The following is a 22,100-nucleotide window of genomic DNA, read 5'->3' as shown; positions in this document are numbered from 1 at the left end:
CTATTTTTCTGCTCCAGGAAGTCTGCCCACATCCCTTACCCCGTCCTGAGGAAGACCCTCCTGTAAGGTCCTACTTGTCCCTACCTTGTTGTGTGGTCGAAAAGTCGACAACCGGTCCGCCTGCCAGCTTCTACCCCGAGCCTGAATTTTACTGCTATTTTAGAAGCATGGCCAATCATAATTTATGATCATTTATTGTATATTTGTCTGGCTCTTTTCTGAAGCCAGGATTGAGAATTGTTGTGAGTAAGGCCGCTTGACCTTCACTGTATCACTTCCCTAACCCTGCACTATTTCCTGTCACCTACACCCTCCTTCCCTCATCCTGTGGGGCACAACTACTTTTTATAATGACAACATGCATTGTGTGTACAATACTTTGTGTTCTGGCGCATTGTGATTAAATACAGTGTTCTTTCAAGTTGACCGTATTTGTTTTCTATTTTGACACTAAGCTATATCTATTGCGTATTAACAGTGTTCTGCGACCCCTTCCCTTTGTACTTACATGAAAGTCCCATCGGGCTCCTTTGAGGATGGCGGTCGTAAGGGCTTGGGGAGCACAGCTCACTGGTAAAGTGCCAGAGCCAGGTGCAGAGAAAACAGGTCAGCCAGGCGTCGTGCATCTTGAGGTCCTCGCGGTCAGGAGCAGTCAACTTTGAGATGCAATCTCGGGACAGCTGGGCCACTCAGGAAGTGGGTCTTGGGTGGCTAGACAACCCTCAACGGGTGCTTGCTTGTGGGGCTTTGGGAGTCTAGCGGAGACGCTTCTTCTCTGTGTTTGACGTTGGGGGTCCGGTACTCCTGGTACTGGTACGAGACTGCTCCGGTAGGTCCTGGTGTCTCCAAACTTGGTGAGGAGACAGATCTGACACTCTGGGGCTGTTGTACCCTTTCTTGCTTCGGTGCTGCATCGAGGTCGTCGGGAAGCAGCAAGTCGAAAAACCGGACTTCATGGGATCAATGCCTGACATGTACAGGGGAGTAATACCTTTACTCCAAGGGAGCTTCTCTTGGATTTCTTGAAGGCTGCGGGTGCTTCGGGGCTGTTGGAGTGCTTTCAGATTCAGGACGACACAGCAGGCAGCGACTGTCGAGTCCTTGATGCAGAAGGGTTACAGTTCTCGTGCAGCATGTCTTCTTTGTCCTGGTCTTTTCTTGTTCGTTGAATCTGATGTTCAGGTCTCATGATGCCACCTAAATACTGAATTTAGGGGTGCTACAAGGGTAAACCGGTAGTAGCCAATGGGCTACCTACCTTTAGGGTGTCTACATTCTCTATTGACCACTTCCTCTGGGAAGAAGCACCATCCTACCCCTGATAGGTTGTTTCTCCACAATACCAAGATGGTGGAATTTCAGGAGAGGGGTTCACATCGCCTGCCCCGCCCTACGGATGGTGTAGGCTAAGTGGGGACCCTCCTCCATATCTAATTGTCCTGGCTTTTCTCCCACCAAAGTGAAGCCGATTAGGGGGCTTGGCTTTCTCCACTATCTGGAGGTTCCTGCATTGGATTTCCAAGGCGGCATCGCCTTTGAAGTTTCCCGCCCAGGAAGGCCATCCTTTCCTGGAGGAGGTGTGAGCACCTCCGCTCAGAGCAGGCTTGGTCTCTGTCCCCTCAGAGTGCTGGCTCTCACTCTGTGAGGTCAGAAACATAACTAAAAGACTGGCGAAAGCAAGTCAGGGACCACACCAGTGCTTGGCAGGTTTGCAGGGGTGGCCTCTAAAAAGGTCTCCTGTGGGAATTTATTTAAAAATCCAACACTGGCATCAATGAGGATTTATTAAGACAAGATATTTGATACCAAACATCTTAGAAATCAATGAAGCCATCATGGAGCTAGGAAACTCGTACTGACAAGTATCCAGCCATGCACTCCTTATGGCTTCTCTGGGCACTTACAATATGTCAGAATAGACTGGATATTGTAAGGGCATATCTGCTCATGCTGATATTCCCTCACATAGGATATACTGCACCCTGTCTTCAGGAGGTTAAATGCCTGCAGTGAAGGTGACTTACCTATACCTTATGCAGTGTATAAGTGCTTTGTCGACTTTTAGGATTTCTTGTTACCAAGACACGAAGCCTGCAATGGCAGAATGCATAGCCTTGGTGAGGGATTAGCTGGGGTGGCACGGCTAGTGCTGCAGCACCAGAGGATCATCATCAGTACCCAGGCCCTAGGTACCAGGGGTACCATTTACAGGGGTAGCTGAAGTGGTACCAATCATGGTACAGTGTTTGGGAAAGAGATCTGGCATTGGGGACCTGGTTAGCAGGGACCCAGTGCACTTACAGTGCGAAATCTCATCAGGCAAAAAAGTGGGGGTTAACCATGCAAAGAGAGGCACTTTCCTACAGAAATCTAATACTCTGATCCGATCTTTACCATAGGGAATTAGTCCTTTACAGGATTCTCCACTTCGCTGTCCTTACCTCAATAGCCTTCAATGCATAACAGAATAATAATCTACACTTAAGACAAATAAAAACTAAAGAAATAAATACCTAACCAGTATGAGGCAGGTCTAGCACATCACATACATAAAGAACAGATAGTGTAATCCATTGAAAATAATACATATAACATACTATCCAGCAAAAAAATATTCAAACTTCTCAGGTTGTACAACCGCTCCCCCAAATCTTTTAATGATTTTAGGTTGGGTCTGAGTGTCTTTACAGCGCTTAAATGTATTACTTGATTTTTTAATCTAACCATTCCTTTCATTGAGATTTCTGTAGCCTTATTCGATTTATGGACTAATCGAAATAAAAAGGACCAAAAGAACTCTACTAATCTCTTAAAGAGAATGAAGGCTTTTGAAACTTATCTAAAATGTCATCATTAACTGAACTTACATGATTGATGAAATGTAAGTTTATGATGCCTTATTTGCTCTTTGACTCATAATACGATATTCAAAAACCCATCATCGGAGAAGGGAAAGTACCAGTGCGGAAACAGGGCCTAACCGGCATGTTATGGTAAATTGGCAAACAAAGCGTATGTCATTGAAGTGAGAAGAATATGCATTTCTTGGGGAACACTACGTGCTATTAAAAGTTTTCAGTAATCACCAAATCCCCCTGGGGCTGCAAGATAACCAAAAGCACGCTCATCTTCCACTCACCCTTCCGCCATCATGAGCACTGCGATCCAAGACACAATAATAGTGGCACTATGGCCATTCACCCTTGACACCAAAATGCTTCCTAAATAGCCCCAAAGTAAGTTAACCATCTTCCCAATGAAGCAGGACCCACAGTGTAGCGTGCTACCATTCATGAATTCACTATGGTGCCTCACAATGGGTTATGAAACCGTCTTGAAATCCAAGTAAAATGGAATACAATACACAATTCCAGTGGCTGCTTGAAAACAACAATCGGCCCCTTTCAAAAAGAAGCATCTTTATGTCTTTCTAAAAACACTAAACAATCTAATATCAAAAAAGCCTTCTTTTGAGTTATGATCAAATGCTGACATCTCAGGTTTCAGATGACATCAATAAACTACTCTAATTAGGTCTGGCGTGTTATACTGTCATCGGGACCTGTTAACTGTCTAAAAGGCTTGCTAATCATCGATAAATGTGAATTATTCTCTACTTCCTACACATGTAACGCAAGTGCTCATGAAGTAACACATTGTGCAAAAAGTACAAAACTAGAACAAGTTGCTTACCCTGAAACCAACATCTGTCCATCACTTGAAAAAGCACAAGAAAGTGCTGGAGCGGTGTGTCCACTTAAAGTACATTTAAGTTTTAGGACAAATCCTAGAGGCAACAGAAAGCAAAAAGGATTCAAAACTAATTGATAACTACAACCGGATATTATTATAAAAGTATAGAAGAGAAGCAATTCCAAAAGCCTGCTAATTAGTTCTGCTAAACTGGGCAGAGCGGTATAAGGTCATACGAGGCTTTCCAGGAAACTCTACACTGCCCTACAACTAAAGCTATTGCAAACACTTACTCATTGGTAACATCCCAGGCATTACTGTGTATGATACACACAGATTTTATTCTGAGACAGAAGTTGAGGATTGTTTGAAGTCGGAACCCTGTGCTGATGGATCCCAAGCACAAATAAATTGTGTTTATGCCTAACCTACAAAAACAACAAACGAGCAATACTTTTTCTAGCAGAAATGTACAATTTGAGGTTACTACAGACTTAAAATTGAGAGGTTGTTGAATATGTATTTTTATCTTACGTTGTCATGTATGTTTTCCATTTCCATGATATGCGTCACACCCTGTCATCTCCGAATGTTCGGAGACTACATATGTGACGTCACCGCTGTCATCTGTCAGATGCCGTTCCGCTCTGCCAGTGACTGCGTCCCTTCTTCTGGCTCCCTGTGGGCCCCTTTACTCTATTAATAAAAGTATACTATTACTTTACTTAAACGTCTATTCCATTATTTAAGTCCCCCACAACAATTGGCGACGAGGACGGGGATACGACTTGGGCCCACGCGTGATGATTATTTCATGAGAAGAATCGCGGTACTGAATGAAGAGTCACCGCGGAGGATTCGGTAAATGAAAAAACAAGGGATGCGGAAATTAACATTAAAAAACCTGAACTAAGTGCAGCGTGGAAAGTGACTTGCGAGGTAAAGGCTGCCGGCGTAAGCGCACTGAGGAAATCCTGTCAGCTGTGTCGCGTGAGGCATGCTGGGAAAGGAAGGCTTGACATCTAAGTAACCATTGGATGATAGCCACAAACGTCAGCGAGCGTCAAATGCGGCGGCCATTTTTGAGAAAATAAATTACCTCAGAGTAAACACGGTGCCAATACTATTTGCATAGAGCGCGAGTGATGGCAAAAGCGGCGATTTGAACGCTACAAAATTAACGCGCTTAACCAATTCTTTGAGAGGAAACAAAGTGTGAATACAATACACTGTATAAACTTGAGCAAGTAAACAAAGGAGAAGTAAATGAATAAATAAAGAAATTTGGCAACCAATTGAACAGCACATGAAACAGCAAGTGAAGTGACTTGTTAAAATTACAAGGGAAATAAAACATACAAGGAAAAATTCTAGAAATTAATATGGCAGAAAGCAATAACGTATGTGTGCCACCACTCTTTCTGGATGAGCCTGGAAAACCAGCAATGAAATGGAAGAAATGGATTAGGGCATTTGAGAATTATATTGTGTCCATTGATGGGAAAGGATATGATGCTGAGAGGAAATGTTCATTATTATTTGGCCTTCTAGGGAGAGCCGGGCAGGAAGTGTTCGATAGTTTACCGGAGTATGAAAATCCCCCAGGAGTCTTTATACCTTTAAATGAGTACCAGGAAGCAATAAAGAGACTCGAGGTACAATTTGATGAAGAGAGTAATATAATGGTAGGAAGGCACAAATTTGCGCTAAGAAAACAACAAGAGGGGGAAACAATTGATGAATATATTGCATGTTTGCGTGTCCTAGCTAAAGAATACGAATTTGAGGACATGATGGATGTTTATATCAGAGACCAGATTGTATTTTACTGTTACTCAAAAAAGGTGCAGGAAAGATTGCTAGCATGTAAAAAGCCGACGCTGCAAGAAGTTGTAGACATTGCAAAAGGGATAGAGAGGTCAATGGTATCTACAAAAGAGTTGTCTAATGCATGTGGTAATACTAATGTATTTTATCTACAGGACAAAAGAAAAGGTGAGAACAAAAGCTATGAGAAAAATTGGAGTGAGAGAAAGGTAGGAGGGAAACAATTAAGTTGTTTTAGATGCGGATCAAAAGAGCATTTAGCAGACTGCAAAACATGTCCTGTGATGGGTAAAAAATGTATAAATGTAAAAAATGTGGACACTATTCAACTTTATGTAAAACTAAAAAAGTATATAGTAATGTAAACGTAAATACTGTAGTAGACTATGACGAAGAAATGTGTGCAAGTATAATTTTATATGTAGAAATGGTTGATGGGAAAATAAAAGGACCAATAGGTGATGCAAAAATTGGTGATGTTGAGCTGCATTTCACGGCAGACTCAGGATCACCGATCACAACCATATCAGATAAACTATTCGAGGAGAAATGGCATGATGTAATTTTGATGGAGTCTGATGTGAACCCAAAAGCTTTTGGTGAGCAAGATATAAATATGTTAGGATATTTTTGTGATACTGTTAAATTCAGAGGGAGAATGATTAATACCAAGATCTATGTGGCAGAAAAAGGGTATTGTTAAAACCAGGTGCAAAGGATCCTATAATTTTGAGTGAAGATTGGGTGAACAGTGTATGTTTAGATGACAATCAGAATGAAATTAAATGTACTATTGAAAAATACTGGGATGTTTATATAAATTAAATAGGTTGCGTTAAAGGTTTCACGCATGAAATAAAGCTAAAAGATGGTGCTGTTCCTAGTAAACATAAGGTGAGAACCATTCCATTGTCGATAAGAAAGGAGTTGAAGGAAGTCCTAGATAAATTGAGCAATGAAGGTGTGATCGAAGAAGCTGATGAGTCAGAGTGGGTATCAGCTATTGTAGTTTCTAAAAAGAAAAAAACTGGAGAAATAAGGTTGTGTGTAGACCTCAGAAGTCTAAACAAGAACATCATAGTAAAATGCCATCCACTCCCAAAGATCCAAGACATATTACAATCGGTTTCTGGTTCAAAGTATTTCACTTTAATTGACTTGAAAGCTGCATATCACCAGGTACGTTTGATGGAAAATTCAAAGAAGTTGACAACATTTATCACACCATTTGGTGCGTACAGATACGTCCGCCTACCATTTGGTTTGGCTTCCTCATCGGGCGTTTTTCAAAAATTGATGGACATCTTATTTAGCGGAATGAAGGGTGTCGAAGCATTCCAAGATGATATCCTAATACATTCAGAAAAGAAAATTCTTGAAAAAGTATTAGGCACCTTAAAAAAAAAGGAATGACTGTCTCTAAGGATAAGTGCAATTCATGACAAACAAAATAGAGTACTTAGGTCATGTTTTGTCTTCTGAAGGAATCACTCCAAAAGATGATCTTGTGAAGGCCATAAAAGATGCACCAAATCCAAATGATAAGGAGAGTTTAAAATCATTTTTGGGCCTCAGCGAATACTATGCTAAATTCATTCAAGGTTATGCTGAGAAAGTAGAACCACTGAGGAAATTACTTAGAAAGAATGTGGCATACAATTGGTCTACTGAACAAGAGCGAGCATTCAAAGTTGTAAAAGAAGAAATAGCGGGCGCTCCCGCTCTAAAACCTTATGATCCTGAACTAGTAAATGTAGTTACTGTTGATGCAAGCGCCAAAGGGATTGAAGCTGTTTTCTGTCAGCTTCAAGGTAACAGAGAAAATACAATCGCGTTCATATCTAGAAGTTTAAATGATACTGAAAAGAATTATAGTACCATTGAACGCGAAACGTTGGCATGTGTCTGGGCTGTGCAGAAATTAATAGACTATTTGTGGGGTAAAAGGTTCACTTTAGTCACAGACCATAAACCGTTAGTCTACATGATGGATGGTGAGGGACGTGGAAATGGCAGGGCAAGTTCAAGATTGATAAGACTTCTTTCGAAACTTCAAGAGTATAACTTTGGAATAAGGCACATAAAAGGTGGAAAGAACTGTAGAGCTGACTGTCTGTCCCGCCTACCAGTTAGTGGTCAAACAGAAGACTCACTCGATGACACTGAGTGCGTGGTGGCATGGGTGGATGCTACTGCCATGTGTAAAGGATCTATTACAGAAAAAGAATGGTTAGAAAACATGGAAAAAGATTCTATTTTGTTAAATGTAATGAGTCATGTGAAATCCAAATGGCCCCCTATCAGAAATGTGCACAGTGAATTGAAAAGTTACCTGCAGGTAAATGATGAACTGACCATCGAATGTGGTTTCCTGAAAAGAGGTGAATTGTTCGTACCGCCAGCAGGTTTAAGACAGAAAATAATTACATTGGCACATAAAGGTCAACCTGGTAGCACTGCCACAAGGAATGTTCTGAGGATGCATTATTGGTGGCCAGGAGTAGATAATGAAATTAAGGACTACATTGACAGGTGTGAACAATGCTTAAGGTCCGACAAGCACTGGAAAGTCTCTAAGAATGAATTGCAGATTGTGGAAATACCTAATGGTCCATGGACTAAAGTTGCTATTGACTTTGCTGGACCTTTTAATATATTGCAGGATGACTGTAAAAACCTAATTGTACTAACGGATTATTACTCTAAATGGATATACTATAAATTTGTGAGTACAGTGACAACAGATGTGGTGATAACATTTTTGGGGAAAATCTTTGCAAGTGAAGGGCAGCCAAAAATCTTAGTCTCAGACAATGGGGCTCAATTAATTTCGCATAAAATGACAGAGTTCTTAGCAAATGCTGGAATCAAACAGGAAAAGACGCCTTTATATAGCCCTAAAAGTAATGGCCAGGTGGAGAGAGTAAACAAGTTCATTAAAGAAGGCATCCAGTCGGCTATTGCATCAAAAAGGGGTGTGAAGGAGTTCATTCGGGAGAAAATAAATGCGTACAATAACACGCCCAATGAAACAACGAAACATACGCCTTTTTATCTGATGAGGGGTAGAAAATGTAACTCTATACTTACGCCTAAATTTAGGAAATGGTACAGTGAAGAAGTTATTTCTGATGAAATAAATGACAATGATATCAAGGTTAAAGAGCGCATTGTGAACAAACAGGAGAAGACCAAGAGATATTCAGATATGGTGAATAAAGTCAGAGAGAAGAGTGTGAAACCAGGTGATTGGGTTTTAATAAGGAAACCTACCATGGTATCAAAGGGGCAGACAAAGTTCAGCAATCCTGTGAAAGTGTGCGAAACAACTGGTGGGGCTGTTTTTGTTGAAGGAAAAGGATGGTGGAGCAAAGAGGACATTGTAACATTGAAAAAAGGGCAGGAAAAGATCATATTGAGAAACATGGATGAAGAAGAGAAAAGTCTGGACGAGAGTATACTTGAGTGCGATAATGTCTCTGAAGAGCAAAGCTATTCAATTTTAGATGGTAGCATCAACACTTCCATGAACAGTGGGGAGAGAGCAAGGGGTTCTATGGCAAAGACAGGTGCCAAAATAACTGACAATGACAGTTCTGTGGTGCTACAGTCCAATGAGCGTGATAAACCCCTTTGTGTTTCTATGACAGACAATGTGTGCCCCAGTACCTCTGGTGTTCAGTCTAAATCAGGAAGAGCTGTCAGGATGCCTAAACGCTTTGAGGACTATGTGATGGAATTAAAGCGTTTTGTTCATATATATATATCTTTCTTGTTTCAGTTTGGAAAAAAGGGAGGTGTTGAATATGTATTTTTATCTTACGTTGTCATGTATGTTTTCCATTTCCATGATATGCGTCACACCCTGTCATCTCCGAATGTTCGGAGACTACATATGTGACGTCACCGCTGTCATCTGTCAGATGCCGTTCCGCTCTGCCAGTGACTGCGTCCCTCCTTCTGGCTCCCTGTGGGCCCTTTTACTCTATTAATAAAAGTATACTATTACTTTACTTAAACGTCTATTCCATTATTTAAGTCCCCCACAACAGAGGTGCACATAGAAACTATTTGTTTTTTCCAATTAATGTACAGATCTGAATTGAGGAAAAACTGTAAGCCATTACTCATGTTAATAAATGTTAATTATTTTCAAGTGGAACTCTGACAATATCTTGGGGACAAAGGATGGATAGGTTTCTCAGCACCACTTTTTTTTGGGGAAAGATGGTTTACAGTTCTGAGGTGCAAGATGATAATGTAGAAAAGTAACGGAAACTGGTCAACTGAAAGCAAGTTTATTGCAGGATGCCAAGACATATCTCCATCTAGCTCTAGTCCAGTGATAACTGGACTCCGCTTTCTGGAACTATACCTTAAAAAAAGTGCTGGGGCTTTCATCAGCAGGCAGCTTGCACCAGCCCATCTCTCCTGTTAACACTGACTAATACAGAACCAACTACTAACCATAAAAGTGGGGAGAGGATGTGGCCTAATGGCCAGAGTTGCGCACTTCAGAGCTGGGGAACCAGGTGTGAGTCTGCCGTTGGCTCAACATCCTGTGATTCTGGGATAATCACTTAATCTCCCCGTAAATTAATGTGTCCTTAACTGGTGATCATGAAAAACTCCGGTGTTGATGAATAAGTGCTGGTGCTGAGCACCGGAAGCCACCGGCTCAAATTAAGCACTGATTGTTTCTACCATTTCCCAGGAAACTCATGCCACTTCGCTCGAGAGGCATACACCATACCGCACTTCTTCGGCCTTTTTAAAAAAAAAATTTTATTAACATTTTTTCTAATACAATACAAGCACGTTACATGGTAATATGCACTATTTGTAAGCAACCATGATATTGTTATTTCCCCATAGAACGTTCATCGTGTGTGCAGCGGAAACGTGTTGCCGGTCAGAACCAGGGAGAGTTAACTGGGGATATTCAGGGGAAGGGGGAGGGGGAGGGAGTCAGAGCGTAGGCATCATGGGTATTTCCTGGGACAAGTCAGGGAGAGGCCGTTGGCATGACCCATCCCTATTTGAGGGCTGTCCGTGGGACAGTGTCTCCGGGTATAATTATACAGCGTGGTGCACAGCGGGGAGGCTTCTACCTCACGTGGCGGGCGGGGTAGCGGGGGTAGTGGCGTGCATACTTCGCTGTGGGGGACGTGTGGTCGGGCTTGTGGGACTGTGCTCAGAGGCATTGGGAACAGTGCACGGGTGCGATTGCTCAAACTGGTGGAATAGTAAGGCCCATTCGAGCGACATGGGATGTTTACGTAGGCCCTTCACGTTTACGTAGGCCCTTTGCTTCCTCCTCCCTCAGTGTCTCCTCTTCTGCTTTCGCCCACTTCTGTACCGCTCCCACCCACGCCTCTATCAGGGGGTCTGATGCAGTTCGCCAGGTCATGGCAATATTTCGTTTGGCCAGGAGCGTGGCTAGGGACGCGAAGCAGACCTGTACCTTATGAGTTTTTGGTTTTCGGAGTATTCCTAGCGCAACTGCTTTCCACGTGTGGAGACCTGTGAGGTCTGTAAGCGTGTCTAGGACCTTAGACCAATATGGGCAAAGTGAGGGGCAGCTCCAAAACATGTCCTGGAAATGCGCGTCTGATGCGCGACATCTGGGGCAGAGGAAGGGGGTATCTGGGAAGAAGTGCTGCAGACGCGCCGGAGTTTGATATGCTCTGTGTAGGACGTAAAACTGAATGTTTTTACATCGTGCATTTCTGGACACTTTCTTGGGGAATTCCAGTGCTCGTCCCCACTCCCCGTCGTGTAATTGTCTACCAATTTCGTCCTCCCAAATGGCTCGGAGAGCATGCAGTGGTCTAATAATCAGTTCTCCAATGGCCTTATATAGCCAAGTAACCAGGTGTCGGCCTATCCCCATATATAGTATGGTGTGAATGACCGGATGCGTCGCCGGTTCGCCCGCAGAGAGGTCAGAATGTGGGCGGAAACCCTCTATGAATTGTCTGTGAGTTAAAAACTGCCCCGGAGGGAGATTGTATTCTTCCATGAGCCGCTCATAGGGGCAGAGCTGCCCATCCGTGAATAGCTCCTCCGCTTGGGTTATCTCGCGTTCCATCCAAGCCCGGAGTGCAGTGGTACTGAAGTACGCCTCGCGTTTGGGCCAGCCGACTAGCGGCAGTCGAGGGGAGTAGTGCGGGGTCTCTGCCGACATGCGATGAATTCTTTGCATACATCGACGGGCCACTGACACTTGCAGCGGAGACCCCCGGCGTGGTTTGGTGCCCGAAAGCAGTAGACGGCAGAGCTCCGGGGTAGGGACTGTGCCCTGTACCGTATGTGTTTCCGCGGTGTGCCTACCCGCTGTCCCGTACGACAGCCATTGTAGTTGCGCCGCCAGAAAGTATGATTCGAAGGCTGGGGCACCGAGACCGCCCTGCGTGGTGGGCAGCTGCAGTTTAGTGAGGGCTATTCGATGTCTGCTTGATTCCCAGATAAGTGAGCGGAAAAGTGCGTCCAGGTCTCGAAAAAAGGACCTGGGAGGGATGACCGGTAAATTTGTGAAGTAGTGCAATAGCCGGGTGTTAGACCTGTCAGCCCTTTGGGTGGTCCATCCTATTTATTTATTTATTTTTGTCTCCTTTTTGCCCCTCAATCTTCTTACTCTTTTTATGTCCACTGGACTTTTCAGGTGTTGACCTAGGGGTTAGGTGCTCCTTGACCCCATAGTTCCTCACAGGCCCAGTATTCCCTCCTTTTCTGAAGGGCCAGCTTAGTTACACAAGATGGTGGATAATAACTGCCATAACTGTTACACCAGACAAGGGGCCCATAGGATAGAATAGGGGTGCTCTAGAACCTTCTAGCTGGTTCCAGAAGCCGGAGGCCTGCCTATATAAAGGCCAGTGAGAGGTCAGCCATTTTGTGATGACCAGAGAGTTGAGGAGTGAGGCAGTGGTTTGGGGAGGTGGGCGCACTAGAAGTGATTAGTTCCTTTTAAAAGTGGACAGTCACTGCTTGAGGACGTTCCCCCCTTAGCCTTTGACCGAGCCCTGTTATTGGTCTATGGACATTGATCGCCAAAACTCTTAAAGAGATTCCTGGGAGAGGCGGCATTAAACCCCCCCCCCTTTCTCCTCTCCAAGACAACACCTGCTGTCTGTGACTGGCCCTCCACAATTTGCCCTTACCACCACTTGGAAACGCAGCTGGAGGTGTCGCTCTTAGCGTTGGGTGAACCTGGAAGAAAATGAAGTGTCTGAGCAGGTGGCGCGATACGGCGCAGGGTTGCTGTGGTGCTCCTTCAGCCAGACGGAGAGGAGCGGAGTGCCTTTCCCAGCCCTGAAAGACTCTGGCAGGGTGAGAAGTGTCTGCGGGGGTGGCGCGATACTGCGCAGGTCTGCTGTGAGAGATCCGGGTGAGGAGAGAAGCGTCGGAGAAGGTGGCGCGATTCCGCGCAGGCCTGTTGTGAAGATCCGCCTACTTGAAGGAAGAGGGGCGGAGCGTCGATGGAGAAGCGTCAGCTGGTGCGCAGGCCCGAAGAGGAGTTTCCGACCATCTGAGGGAAGAAGAGGGGCGGCAACAAGCTGAGCCACTGCTCTCTCGCGCCTGTCCAGTGGCGCGGATGTCGGAAGGTCAGAGGAGCCGTCTTAACCCGCATCGCCGTCAGCTCAGTGAGGCCTCCCCCTCGGTGCCGGCTTGGGTTTCGCTTGGCCTGGCCCACGAGGGAGGCGCTGCGGGGAGAAGACGACTGTTGGTGAGCGCCGGTTAGCGGCAACAGTGCGGTGCCGGCTGGCCTCAAGTAAGGTGGAAACTGGGGGCTGTTGTGGGGCCGGGGGTTGATGAAACCAGGTCCCAGAAGAGAGATCTTTCTTTACCCCAGCGATTAAAATTGGTAGTACAGGTCTGAAAAGACTGGGAAGTCTGAGACTAAGAAGTCACCAGGACTAGTGATGAAGGGAAACAAGTAAAGTAAAGGAGAGTGACCGAACACTCCTCATGCTGAAAAAGACGGAGACTGTTGTTTAACCTTTTCCTTTCAGTGGTGGTAGGGGAAGGAAACTACGGCATGTCTTCTGGCAAACCTCTGAATTAATCTGATTAAGCTGAATGTAATATTTAATCTTTCATTTGAAACCCTGTGGTTACCCACCTGTGCCTTGAAAAGCATTAAGCTCTGTTTACCAATGTACCAGACCAGTTAGGAGGCCAGGGTGTTCCCAGAGAGTCAAGTAATGATATTCTGTGAATTGATTGCTGGGGGATTAACTTATGTAAGTGCAAATGGAAAAGTATTTGATTTGAGCAATGACCAAGTTGACAGACAAGAACAATAAGAGAAAATAATATTATTTTTATAAACAGCTCATATTTTCCTAAAAAGAAGTGGTGTAGCGTCATTTTTAGAGTGGATGGATGCTGGGTTGCTGTAAGGGTGAAACGCAAGCTTAATACTTTTGCCTCTAGGATTGACTGTCTTACCCTGGGTCAGGCTACCCTTTGTGATCTGGAGACCCCAGGTCCAACATAATTGGTGTCCAGCGGTGGGATGAGAACTGTGCTTGCGTCCACTCTATAGTAACCTAGTGTACTCCACAGGCCTACACCTGGAGTTTTCTCCTTGCGGACTCCCTAATTATACTTTTGTTTTCCAAATTTACTCCTGGTGGTGGGTGGAGGAAGCTTCTTTACACCTTCTGAATTAATTCCTTCCAGGTGTCCCGAACTCTCTTGGCAAAAATGGAATTTGTACTGGAGGAATTGGAGACCTATACTGTGGCCCAGCTTAGGGACTTTTGCCAAAGCATGGGAGTGTTCTTTAAGTGTGGTGCTAAAAAGGGGGAACTCCAAACCAGTTTGAGAGCATGGGTGGCAGCACACCCAGAGGGGAAGGAGGAGGAAGAGGAGGAGCGGGATGCAGTCATCGGGATAGATGAGTTGTACCAGTCTGAGAGGGGGAATCTACTGACAGGTCCCAGAACACTCTCAAGAGAGGGCAGCAGTGTCTCCGTAAGAAGCTTGACTGAAGCCGAACTAGTGGACAGGAGGGAAAAAAGACAGCTAAAGTGGGAGATAGCCAAGTTGGAAAAGTAGAAAGAGGAGCAGAGGATGGCTCACGAGTTGAAACTCAGAGAGTTAGATCTCAAGGCCCTACAGGCAGGAACTTCCAGTTCTCCAAATGGTGGAAGCGAATCTAAGGATGTGACCAGGGAACCTGGACCTTATCTACCTAAGGACGTAGTCGCCAGCTACAGTACAGGGGATGACATCGCCAAGTGGCTGGCTGCCTATGAGGTCTCCTTAAGAGCCCATGGGATCCTGGAAAAACACTGGGGGGGTGGCTTGTACAAATACATGCTTCCTGCAGGAAGGGATACACTTTTGGCCCTAGAGCAGGAAGAGCAGACCCACTACCCCACCATGAAAGGGGCGCTGATTAAGAAGTTTGGACTGACCCCAGAGAAATATCGGCAGAAGTTCAGGGGTAGTCACAAATTAGGCACACAGAATTGGGTGGATTTCTTGGACTACGTAAAGAAGGCATTAGAGGGCTGGGTGCAAGGCAGCGAGGTAGGAAACTATGAGGGGTTGTACGACCTTATTCTCAAAGAGCACTTACTCGAGAAATGTTTTCCCGAGCTGCGTCAACACCTGGTGGACAGCAAGCTGACCAACCCCCGGAAGCTTGCTGAGGAGGCGGACATCTGGGCAAGTACCCGGGTGTCCTCAAAGGGGACTGGAGGGGATTCCCAAAGGGCCGGACAGGGCGCCCCCCAGAAGAAAGAGGGGGGAGATAAAAAACGGGAGTTCTCCAAAGGCCCCCAAACCAGTTTCCAGGAAAAGGGAGCAGGATTCACCCCTAAGGCTAACCCAACCCGAAACCCTTATCCTGGCCAAAGTCAGCAGCCAAGGGTTGTCCACTGCTTTGAGTGTGGTGGTGTTGGACATTATAAGGGAGATGTCAAGTGCCCAAAGAGACCACCCCCTCCCACCGGAGGAAAAGCCCCGGGAGTATCTAGTGTAGTGCTCGGGGAGGAGATGCCCTTAGATAAGGGGGGTGAGTGGGCGGGTGTCACCTTAGTGTCCCTGGGAGATCGGGAGATGGTTCCTAAGATCCAGGTGCCCTCAAATTCTGTAAAGTATGGGCAATGGGTCACCATCAATGGCCAGAGAGGGGAGGCTCTGAGAGACACAGGAGCCAGTATGACTATGGTAAGGAGTCAACTGGTGTCTCCAGAGCAGGTGATTCCACATGTACTCCACCCCGCCGCGATGGCTGACGGCAGATTAGGCCACTACCCTGTGGCCGAGGTTTCATTTGAGTGGGAAGGGGTTGCAGGTTCACTTCGAGTTGCCGTAAGCCCTGCCGTGCCAGTCGATTGTCTGTTGGGGAATGACATGGAGCACAATGCTTGGAGAGAGGTGGAATACCGGACTCATACTGAGATGCTGGGTACACCTGAATGGGCCTGTGCTAGCACAAGGTCCGCGACTACCCAGAGGGGGAGTTCGCCTGGGCTGGAGCCTGGAACAATGGCCCAGCCCGCTGCCAAAAGGGAAAGAACCGAGGACAGGAGAAGCCTGCTTCGGCTTCCACGCCCCCATGAGACCGATCGGCCACCTGCGGTGGTGGACCAGGAGTCCGTGGAGGGGGAAGTAGTCTCCTTGGAGGACTTACCTATCCCTGCTGAGTGGCATGTGGAAGGAGGGCCTACCAGGGAGGAGTTGTGTAAGGGCCAGAAGGAGTGCCCTACCCTTGAGGGACTGAGGCGACAGGCCGAAGCACCAGGCAGCAGGGAACGTTGCAGGGAACTACCATATTTACTGGGAGGACGGACTCCTCTACAGTGAACCAAAGGTACCATTGCCCGGTTCATCACAGGCCTTGGTAGTCCCTCAACGGTACCGAGCCTTTCTTTTAGAACTGGCTCATGAAATCCCCTTGGCAGGACACTTAGGACAGGACAAGACCTTTGCCCGGCTTGTCCCCCACTTTTACTGGCCTCAGATGAAAGTGGCATCCGACACATACTGTCGGACGTGTGTATCCTGCCAAGCCAGTGGGAAGACAGGGGTGAAGCTGAAAGCTCCCCTGGAACCACTTCCTGTCGTTAGCACCCCCTTTGAAAGGGTGGGCATCGACATTGTGGAGCCATTGGATCCACCAACTACAGCTGGTCACAGGTTTATCCTGGTTCTGGTGGATCACGCCACGCGGTACCCAGAGGCAATTCATCTGAGGACTGTTACTGCACCTGTAGTGGCTAGGGCCCTGATGGGGATCTTTACCCGAGTGGGTTTCCCCAAGGAGGTTGTGTCCGACAGGGGGACCAACTTCATGTCAGCGTACATGCGGGCTATGTGGAAGGAGTGTGGAGTTACCTACCGGTTTACCACTCCTTATCACCCACAGACCAATGGTCTGGTGGAAAGGTTCAACAAGACCTTGAAGGGCATGATAAGAAGTCTGCCTGAGAGCCTGCGGAGGAAATGGGACGTCCTCTTACCCTGTTTGCTATTTTCCTACAGGGAAGTGCCACAGAAGGGAGTGGGCTTCAGCCCCTTCGAGCTTCTGTATGGGCACCCTGTGCGGGGACCTCTCAGCCTGGTGAAGGACGGATGGGAAAAGTCTCCCAAGAAGCTTCCCCAGGATGTGGTGAGCTACATGCTGGCCTTCCGGAGCCAAATGGCAAAGTTGTGGAAGCAAGCTTCTGACAACTTGGAAGCCAGCCAAGCAGTGATGAAAGAGTGGTATGACCAACAACGCTCACCCTGTGGAGTTGGAGCCTGGCCAGAAAGTATGGGTGATGGAACCTGGGGAGCTAAGTGCCCTCCAGGATCGCTGGACAGGCCCCTTTGAGGTGATGGAGAAGAAGGGTAAGGCCACCTACCTGGTGGATCTTAAGACCCCTCGACAGCCCCTACGGGTGCTGCATGCGAATCGCCTCAAACCCCACCATGAGAGGCCCGAGGTCATCTTGATGATGGTGACTGATGGAGCAGAGGAAGCGGAAAGCGAGCCTCTCCCTGATCTCTTTTCATCTCAGGAAAAGGATGGGTCGGTGGAGGGAGTGATTCTCTCCCCATCCCTAACTCCTGAGCAGCGAGAGGACTGCCGCCAGGTCTTGGAGCAGTACTCTTCACTGTTCTCCCTTGTCCCGGGAAGGACCCACCTGTGTACCCATGATGTGGACACAGGAGACAGCCCACCAGTGAAGTCTAAGACCTACCGGCTGTCAGACAAGGTGAAGGCCAGCATCCACGGTGAGGTTACCAAGATGCTGGAGCTAGGAGTCATTGAACCTTCTAGCAGCCTCTGGTCCAGTCCGGTGGTTCTGGTACCAAAAGCTGCCCCACCGGGCACCACTCCAGAACTGAGGTTCTGTGTGGATTACCGGGGACTGAACTCAGTGACTAAGACTGATGCACATCCGATCCCTAGGGCGGATGAACTTATTGACCGGCTGGGAGCTGCCCAATACCCGAGTACCTTTGACCTTACTCCAGGGTACTGGCAGATCTCTCTTACAGGTGGAGCAAAGGAAAGGTCAGCCTTCTCCACGCCTGAGGGCCACTACCAGTTCTGCGTGATGCACTTTGGGCTCAAGAACGCCCCTGCCACTTTTCAGCGGCTGGTGAACCAGGTCCTCTCGGGAATGGAGGCTTTCTCCGCTGCTTATCTGGATGACATTGCCGTCTTCAGCAGCAGTTGGGAGGACCATTTGTGTCACTTGCAAGCTGTTCTCCAGGCCCTGAAACAGGCTGGCTTGACAATCAAGGCCAGTAAATGTCAAATCGGGCAGGGGTCGGTTGTGTACCTAGGCCACTTGGCGACTAACTTCATTACGCTGGGTGATTTTAATCTTCACTTTGACGACCAGGAAGATCGGTCGGCGACTGCCCTTCAAAGTGACCTAAAAGCTTGTGATGTTAACCTCATAAGCCCGGAGGCTACCCATAATAAGGGCCATTTACTTGATCCTATTTTCACAAACATCACTGCTATGAAAGCAGCCTCCCCTATTCCCCTCCCGTGGATGGATCATTTCATGATCCCCTTTGCCTGGCAAACCGAGTTGGAGAGTACCCCCTCCATTAGTCTCTGTGCGCCTGAAAGACCGTGGGCTAGGCTGTCTGTGGAAAATCTGTCACGCAGACTGGAGGGCTCGCGCCCTTCGCTAGCCAAGGACCCAGTATTGGCGGAAGCAGATCTCTGCAGATGGATGTCCGATACACTCGACTCTGTTCTACCCTTAAGATCGGCAGGAAGGAGGGAGAAAAGATCGTGCTCTGCCCCTTGGTATACCCCAGAGCTGAGGGCCATGCGGAGGGCATGTAAGAAACTAGAACGTGCTTGGAGGAGGAATTGGGAAATAGCTTGTAAGACCGAATACCGATTGGCGATAAGGAATTACAAACTCACCATTCGGCGCGCCAAAACTCAATTCCTGGAGAAGAGAATCAGCAATGCCTCCAACTCATCCAGAGAAATATTTCTAGTGGTCAAGGAGCTTTTGAGAGTCCCGACACCACCTGCCTCCACGGAGAACTTGGAAGAAAAATGCAACGATTTAGCAGAATACTTCCACACTAAAATTGAAAAAATTTTGATTGCCCTGCCCCAAATTAATATAGGAGCTGAGCCCTCCGAGGAAGGGGGAAAACCCCTGAAGACCCTTGAGTCTCTGGGACCAATCTCTGAGGACGAAGTTCTCAAGGTCCTGGTGAGCGTTAAGAGTGGTTCTCCCCTTGATGTAGTCCCCATGAGGATCCTTAAACTAGTTGCCCCTTCCATTGCGGAACCTATAACCGAGGTAATCAATGCCTCGCTGGGTGCCGGTGTAGTGCCACCTAACTGGAAGGGTGCAATAGTAAAAGCCCTCCTAAAAAAACCTAGCCTTGATCCCCTTGATTTGGCGAACTACAGGCCCATTTCGTTACTTCCGGGACTCAGTAAAATCACGGAAAAATTGGTTAACTCTCAGCTATCCAATTTCCTTGAGTCCAACGGTTTACTGAGAAGTTCTCAAACGGGCTTTCGCCCGGGTCAAGGTACGGACACCGCCTTGCTGGCAGTCGTTGAGGAGGCACGCTGCATTTTGGACTCAGGAGGATCAGTGGCAGTGATCCTCCTGGACCTAAGTGCAGCGTTTGACACTGTGAACCATCAAGTGTTACTTCAACGGCTGTCAGATGCCGGAGTGCGGGGGATAGCGCTGAAATGGCTGAGGTCATTTCTCAGCGACCGGTCCTTCCAGGTCTGGGAAGGGGGCGCACGATCGGCATCCACCCACCTCCATTGTGGAGTGCCTCAGGGCTCCTCTCTGAGCCCCACATTATTTAATGTGTACATGGCCCCCTTGGAGGATGTGGTGGCTCCATTTAACATCAAAATCGTGAGCTATGCCGATGATACCCAGCTGGTGTTTGCCCTTTCCCAGGCCACGGAAAATCCCCAGCTGCTGCATTCTTGCCTATCCAAAGTCCATACTTGGATGGGGGAATCAGCATTAAAGCTGAATGGCTCGAAGACCGAGATAATGCTGATGGGAAAGAAAAGTCCCTCACTCCCCCGGTCTGTCTGGCCTAGTTGTCTGGGATCCCCTCCCAAACCCAAGGCTGAGATCAAGAGCCTGGGTATTTGGCTGGAGCAAGATCTTTCCTTCAGGACCCAGGCTACCAAACTGGCAGGTGTCTGTTTTGGCCTTCTCCGATCGGTGCGTAAAGTGCTGCCCCTGCTCCCATTTCTTTCTCGGAAGCTTTTGATCCAGGGCCTGATCATATCGAGATTAGACTTCAGCAATGCCATCTATCTTGGCACCCCTGAGATCACGCTGAACAATTTGCAGCAAGTTCAGAATGCGGCGGCACGAATGCTCTACAACATCCCTATGGCACGATCGGCCAAACCCGCATTGAGAGCTCTGCATTGGCTTCCAGTGCGAGAAAGGGTGAAATTTAAATCTCTTTGCCTTGCACACAAAATCTTGCAAGGCAAAGGCCCTCCCGCCCTACAAAAGCTGGTCACCCCTTATAAGTCAAGCAGAACACTACGCTCAGACCAACAACGTTTACTTAAGATCCCTAGGGTCAAAAAGGCCCGCTCAGGAGGGAGGAGATTTTCCGTAAAGGTTGCCACCCTCTGGAACTCACTCCCTCTAGGTTTACGCTCTGAGTCATGTCTTTTGCGTTTCCGTAAACAATTGAAAACTTTCCTCTTCTGTTAATTCGTTGTGCCCCTCACCCACTGAACTTTCCCTGTTTGGTCAAGCGCTGGGATGCTCCAGGGTAACCATGCGCGATACAAGACTGTTTTAATAATAATAATAATAATAACTTGGTGGGCAGGGGAGCGGTGCAGCCCCTCCAGGCAAAGATTGAGGGAATCATGGCCTGGGAGCCCCCCAAGACCCAAACTGAGGTCCGAGCTTTCCTGGGCCTCACAGGTTACTACAGACGCTTTGTGAAGGGGTATGGCACTATTGTTGCGCCCCTCACTGAGCTCACCTCCAAGAAACAACCTCGACAGGTAGTCTGGACAGAGGCTTGTCAGCAAGCCTTTGAGAAGCTGAAACAAGCCATGTGTGTAGCACCGGTCCTGAGGGCCCCAGATTTCTCCAAGGAGTTTATTGTCCAGACAGACGCATCAGAGCATGGCATTGGGGCAGTGTTATCGCAACTCAATGAAGAGGGTCTGGATCAGCCTGTTGTCTTCCTGTCTAGGAGACTGCTTCCCCGGGAACAGAAGTGGAGTGCAATTGAGCGGGAAGCCTTTGCAGTGGTATGGGCTCTGAAGAAGTTGCGGCCATACCTGTTTGGCTCGCACTTCCTGGTTCAGACGGACCACCGACCCCTTCGTTGGCTGATGCAAATGAAGGGAGAGAATCCCAAGCTGTTGAGATGGTCCATCTCCCTACAGGGAATGGACTTCCGGGTGGAACATCGACCTGGAATGGACCACGCCAATGCAGACGGTCTCTCTAGGTATTTCCGTCTTAGTGATGAGGACTCTCAAGGGGTTGGGTAGCTCTCCCCACTTTCAGCTGGGGGGGACGCGTGTTAGACCTGTCAGCCCTTTGGGTGGTCCCTCACATTTATTTATTTATTTTTGTATCCTTTTTGCCCCTCAATCTTCTTATTCTTTTTATGTCCACTGGACTTTTCAGGTGTTGACCTAGGGGTTAGGTGCTCCTTGACCCCATAGTTCCTCACAGGCCCAGTATTCCCTCCTTTTCTGAAGGGCCAGCTTAGTTACACAAGATGGTGGATAATAACTGCCATAACTGTTACATCAGACAAGGGGCCCATAGGATGGAATAGGGGTGCTCTAGAACCTTCTAGCTGGTTCCAGAAGCCGGAGGCCTGCCTATATAAAGGCCAGTGAGAGGTCAGCCATTTTGTGATGACCAGAGAGTTGAGGAGTGAGGCAGTGGTTTGGGGAGGGGGGCGCGCTAGAAGTGATTAGTTCCTGTTAAAAGTGGACAGTCACTGCTTGAGGATGTTCCCCCCTTAGCCTTTGACCGAGCCCTGTTATTGGTCTATGGACATTGATCGCCAAAACTCTTAAAGAGATTCCTGGGAGAGGCGGCATTGAACCCCCCCCCCCC

General features: G+C 47.4%; 1 protein-coding gene across 3 annotated transcripts in view; it reads right to left on the bottom strand.

Annotated features, from left to right (window-relative positions):
• The window catches only part of WDSUB1 (WD repeat, sterile alpha motif and U-box domain containing 1), a 321,017-nt gene that overhangs the window by 165,340 nt on the left and 133,577 nt on the right, over window positions 1-22,100 (bottom strand). For all 3 annotated transcript variants that reach the window (XM_078681698.1, XM_078681697.1, XM_078681699.1), the window contains one exon: window positions 3,694-3,787. In XM_078681698.1, the coding sequence (XP_078537824.1) occupies window positions 3,694-3,787 (94 nt within the window). The remainder of the gene's footprint in view (window positions 1-3,693; window positions 3,788-22,100) is intronic.

Source organism: Lissotriton helveticus, chromosome 3_1 (assembly GCF_964261635.1).
Source record: "Lissotriton helveticus chromosome 3_1, aLisHel1.1, whole genome shotgun sequence".
Taxonomy (NCBI): Eukaryota; Metazoa; Chordata; class Amphibia; order Caudata; family Salamandridae; genus Lissotriton; species Lissotriton helveticus.
Note: the sequence above shows the minus strand (reverse complement) of the source record. Positions and strands in the feature narration are given on the sequence as shown.